Genomic DNA, 6000 nt, shown 5'->3' with positions numbered 1-6000 from the left:
CCATGATGTTCTCATCTTCATCAAATTCAGATCATCATATTGGTTACTATCGACAATGTTAGAAATCTCCAGTTTAAAACTCAGTACCACCTTTCAATTGTGTTTCTGATAACTTTGTGATGTTTCCTCAGTTCGATTTCTAGAGTTAATGAAAGATGTGAGAATGTATCTCTTGCAAGTGTAACAACTATCTCCAAGAAGAAAGATATCCAGTGTCGTACATATCCCGTTTTAATTCATCATGGATAGATCCTGGCCAGCGAACAATCATGTGGCGAAATATTTGCGTCACATCTTGAGATTATGTTAAATATTTGTAATCGTTAATGGTGGAAGTTAGAGTTTGTTGTTGTTCTTGGGCTACCGTTCCTCTGAAAATTGTTCACGATGGATAGCACCAAAGTTATGAAAAAGTCTAAAAATTTCACAGACCATCAAAAAACTCAGTAAAAAATAATTCTGAGCCAAGTTTTTAGATACATTTAAAAACACATAAGTTACTATTAAAAGTGGTTAGACCGCGTTATCAAAGCATAAATTTCACTTTTATCAACGGAAAATCTTTTCTCCCGTACCTGCCTGTTCTTATGCGGTTTCTTCTTTTGTAAATATGCCCATTTATTAGAAAACAGATGTAAATTCTGTACAAGAAAAGAATGTTGCTGAGAGACCATGTAAGAAGAATTCAATGTTACCACCATTGAGAGGCCTACGCATGTTCAGACTATCAAAATTTGACACGAAATTTAAAAAAGGAAAGGGCTGAAGCCCTTATTGTCCCACGTTTGGAATAGGAGCTGAATCAGTGTCGGATGATGCAGCACAATACTTCGGTTTGTATACTGGAACAAATCGCCATGCATGCATCATCTTATACGAGTAATAAATCTGACCTCTCATATCGAGATTTATTTCCAATAACTTAACTTGTTTTTAACGATATTTTTTTCCCAGGAAATCTTGAACCTCATAGCACTGCCTCCTCCATTTCGAAGGAGAAAAATAAAATCCCCCTTTCCACGAAAAACAATTTTTAGTGAATTTGCAAAATAAACTTTCAAAAAGACTTACAATTAAATTATTTGCAGATAAAAAAAATAGAAATCGAATTGGAAAATTCTAATTCAATAATTGGAAATTGAAAAGTGTTTTTTTTTAGTTTTATAATAGTTATTAATAAACGTTTTTGTTAAACTCTTTCTGAAAATATAGTATTAGAAGCTCACAGCAAAATTTCCTTCTACGTGTTCCCCACCTATGACTCCATCGTCTTCCTCAATTTCGAGGTGATCTTCTGGCCAGTCATCTTTAAAAATAATTGCCTGGTTATGCAAAATTGCACAGGCGACGATTGTCATCATAGTGGTTTTCATTTTTAGTCGCAATCCCATAGACAAAACTGGAAAGCGACGTTTCAGATCTCCAAAGCACCTTTCAACTGTATTTCTGGTTCCTTTGTGTGAAGCATTATATGCTTCCTCAGCCCTGTTTCTTGGATTAATAAATGGCGTCAAAAGATATTTTTTGCATGCGTAGGCCCTATCTCCAAGAGGGTATCCAGCGCCATACATTCTTCGTTCTAATTCAGCAAGTAACGGACAGTCATTAAAAACGGTGGAATCGTGGACAGATCCTGGCCAGCGAGCTATGATTTGTCTTATTTGAAGGCCTGTGTCACAAATTACTTGGACATTGAGAGAAAAAATCGTTTTCGGCATCTATAAGTTTCAGCCAACTGTCCACCTGGCCATTGGATTGGTATATGAGTACCACCTATTGCTCCTATCACACACGGAAAACCCCGGATTTCGAAGAATTTTCGGTGTATTGTTGGTATTTCTTGCACGGTAGGCATTTTCAGCATGTCATCCTTCAATCGCAGTATTTCATTGAAGACCTTGTAGATTATTCTTGAAATTGTTAATTTCTATACCAAAACAGAATCCCCAATTAATTGTTGAAATGCTCCTGTTGCATAGAATCTGAGACAAATCAGGAGTTGTTCTCTACTGCTTAGAGCCCTGTTAAGGTTTGTCACAGGATCTAAGCGGTCTCCAATCTGATTTAAAATTTCCACTAGGCTATTTTTTGAAAACCGATCCCTTTGCTTAAAGTCGATATCGTCGTATCTATCGAAAGGATCGGATCTGTCTCGAAAAACTCGGGGTCTTCTAGGAACAGGAACATCGGAATCATCAGAGAACCTGGAGGACGTTAACATTAAGGACACAGACATTTTGAGGTAAACTACAATTTACAGGTGTTACAGCAAAAAGAATATTTCACGTATATTTAAAATTACCTGAATAAAATTTAATTGAATATTTTTTCTATTTTATTTTCGGAGTCGAATTCATGTAAAACTGCCAGCTGTCAAACTTTAATTACTGCTTTACGGATAATTAACCAATGGTCAATCAAAATGCGTTTTGATGCTAATCAAGTCCTTGATTGGCGTTTATGCAACGGATGATTGGTAATTTCCGTATTTGACTGTCATCAAAACATTTGATGCACATCAACTGATTGGCGTTTGAGCAACGCATTATATGACTTGATGATTGTTAACTGGATTTAACCATAATCAAATTTTTGATTTGGGTTTATGCAACCGGCCCTAAATAGCAGTTAAATGTAAATACAGTAGCCTAATAAAGGTAGGTAAAAATGAATGTGTTTCAATAATAATAAAAAAAAACCAAATTGTATGTTAGACCTCAAAAGTAGAACACTCTGTATAGTTGAAAATAACAAAAAACACTTAACTTTGGCCTTTAACTGCTTATTCTATCTCTAGCATAATTATTGACACATCGATGACGGTGCGCTTAATGACTGACTAGAGGCTAAATTTATATGCTTTTGCATATATTTCTGCGAACTCATTTTAAATGTCTTAAATTATATTTCAGAATAGCATAGTTTTTATTCTGGCTATAAATGCATATTTCAAAATAAATGCATATTTTTACAATTTCAACACATTTACACAACTCATTGTAACTTTCGTTGCTTATTGGAGTGCCATTAACCTCACGGATTATTGCTAAATATACCAAAATTCCAAAAAGAAATTATTTTTCGGGGAAATTTGGTGGACTTTCGATTTTCGGTAAAAGCAGTTGTGTCAGCATTGATATTTCCGTTGTATTTCTCGAAAGCGGAACAGGAATAAAAGGAGCATTAAGTTATAAATTCTTTTGCAATGATCTAGTAAAAGCGGCTCGTTTGACACAAACACCCAAGCATTCGTTCCAGAGTTCGTCCTTTAGAACGGAAGAACTCGCCCTTGCTGTCAACACCGCCGCACTAATAATCCTGCATCATAAAACCGTTCATGATTACTTCCCTTATAGTAAGAATAGTTTATGAGTCTAGCCTGTCCGGTCGGACAGGTCGGACTCATAAACTATTCTTACTATAAGGGAAGTAACCATGATTATTATTAGTGCGGCGAAAAATACGACCGACTGTTTTCAGTTTTAGCACTAATACTTTACGAATGATTAGATTTTGCCTTTATTTAATTTTTGTTACACTAGTGATGGAAGTAATGCTATACTGTTAGTAATAGTCAATGGTGAGGTTAAAATACTGCATTTTATTTTAGTTACATAAAAACCTCTATTACAATAAAAAACCGGTATTATATTATAAGACAAAAAATAATACCAAAAAATCAGAGCATATGAATAAAACTATTCTAAATGCTATACCGCTGTTTCATATTATCAACTGTATGTACGTAGCTACATTTAATATAGCTTTTGTGATTAGAATCTAACATCTTAATCTCGAACCTCGAATAGACGAATAGTTCTGTCTCTCGAACTGGACAAGTATTCCCGAACGAGCTTTATATATTTTGCATATACAGAAACCTCGATTAGTCGAAGTTTTCTATATTTCGAAGAATTTTTCATCACCGACAACAAATTTAATTACAATTCGAACTTTTCTCAACATTGTCACATTCTGTAAACTGATACGTCTCCTAGTGGCGAAATTGTTTAATGAAATGTCAGCCAATATTTTGTACTGTTTATCAGTAGACGATTTTCTCAAGTTGTATTGAGTTCAATTCTTGCGTTCACGATACAAAATGGAATTTAACTATCAGCGAAAAATTTCGTTTGATTCAGAAAGTTGAGAAAGGTGTGAAGAAAAAAAAGACATTGCACGAGATTTCGGCATTCCAGCGAATACTCTATCGACAATTTGGAAACGTGATGGATCTATTAAAAAGGCTGCGAAGGAAATATTTTAAAAACTGCCACTCAGGAAAATAGTGATGATGAAGCAAGCGGTGTTAGTGATGATGAAGCGATACCTATTCCTGATATGAAAGCAGTGCATGAAGCTGTTGATAAAATTGGTGTTTTTCTAAATTCTTAAGAATATGTGCCGACCGAACTATTTGCAGCCTTTCGAGAGATCGATAACTATAGCGAAAAAATTCAGCCGACCATCCAAAAGCAGCAAAGTATATTAGATTATTTTAAAAAATTATAAAACATACACCTTTTCTCTACATTTACTTAAAACTTTCCAATTACCTAATATAATAATTATTCACAGCCTTTTAAAAAAATTGCAACATTTAGAAAATGTTTCTTGTTTAATGACTTATATGCACCCATCGAAGCACCATGGTAAACAATGCACGCTTTGGAATATTTTTCTGGTTTTTCTTGGCAAAGAAGTTACAATTTTTATCATTTTTTTTTAACAAACTTTACATTTTATTTCTATGGTTGTCTGTCAGTTGTATCACTTTATGCAATAAAATGCCGTTGGTGCGAAGAAATGTTTAATTTGAACAAATCGGCGCCTTTGACAGAGGCAGAATTGTGGGAATACGAGAGCTGGTTTGTCGTACCGTGAATTAGTGATGCCCATTCTCGATTCGATTCTTCGATATTCGATTATATTTTTAACAAAATGATCGATTATGAATCGATTATTTGATCTGCACGATTTTCTGGGGATCGATTTTTTTTGAGTGAAAATCGATGCTTTTTTAAATTGTGGAAAGAAATCATTTTTTTACTCAAACCACAGCTCAAACAATCATCTTAGTAACTTTTGCAATTTTAGAATTAACGGTTGGTATCTACTGCGATTACGAACATTTTTCTGAACTTGAACGTTAACGTTAAAACGTTTGATTTGATCGAATTACCACCCCTAATTTCGATGTACATAAAGGTGAGAATGGCAAAATGTGCCAATGTACGCGCCAAATAGTTTCTAGCATTTTCTACTTATATTTATTTCTAGTGGGAGTTCGTTGTCTTTGTTTGATGTATTTGTAGGGCAAAGCACATCTTTGTTTAAGTCGTGGTGTGAATAGGACAAAAAAGTAAAAACCGAAGAATTGCGATGTACATGTACATGTAGTCAATAGTCATCTGCATTCTGCATGTAAGGCGGTAGGGTAATCCGGTGATTATACATCATAGTTTAGAAGTGATTTAGAATACTGGTTCTACGTTAATGTAAATATGTGGTGAATATTGTGCTTTGGATGGATATGTAGGTTTGTAATTTGGTTATAAAAGTTGTTCGGCATTTTGTTTACTTTTAGATTAGAAATGTCAGAGTCGCACATTGACGTAAAATGCTATTTCACGAAATTTACTGCAATTTCATCAAGGTGCAAAATATGTAGCAATGTTTACAAGCATCATAACAATACTACAAATTTACGAAACCACCTGAAACGTAAACATTCAGAATTTTTAAATATGGGATTGGCACAAAACAAGAGTCAAAAACGTCTAAAAGTGATAAATAACAAAGGTTCAAAAGAGGATCAAGATCAGACCCAGACTACTACATCGTCACTACAGAATGATGTTTCTACATCATCACTACACAATGATGTCGAAAAGAGCGGTAAGTTGGTTAATGCAGAGAAATACCTAATTACATATTCCATTAAACTTTTAGAGACAAATTTATCAGAAGCAACAACAGTAACTCTCTGTGATCTTACTG

The 6000-nt window shown here is 34.3% G+C and overlaps 1 protein-coding gene across 1 annotated transcript; it reads right to left on the bottom strand.

The window, feature by feature from the left end:
• Window positions 1-1214: 1214 nt before the first annotated feature.
• LOC135143433 (putative nuclease HARBI1) lies at window positions 1215-2236 on the bottom strand. Its single transcript, XM_064075300.1, has 3 exons — window positions 1934-2236; window positions 1744-1870; window positions 1215-1669 (listed from the first exon to the last, which is right to left on the bottom strand). Exons 1-3 carry the CDS (start codon window positions 2234-2236, stop codon window positions 1215-1217), a joined length of 885 nt encoding a protein of 294 aa, XP_063931370.1.
• Window positions 2237-6000: the final 3764 nt, after the last annotated feature.

This window comes from Zophobas morio, unplaced genomic scaffold (assembly GCF_036711695.1).
Source record: "Zophobas morio isolate AGI-343-1 ecotype UQ-CSIRO unplaced genomic scaffold, CSIRO_AGI_Zmor_V1 ptg000058l, whole genome shotgun sequence".
Classification (NCBI taxonomy): Eukaryota; Metazoa; Arthropoda; class Insecta; order Coleoptera; family Tenebrionidae; genus Zophobas; species Zophobas morio.
This window is presented reverse-complemented; position numbering and strand designations above follow the sequence as displayed.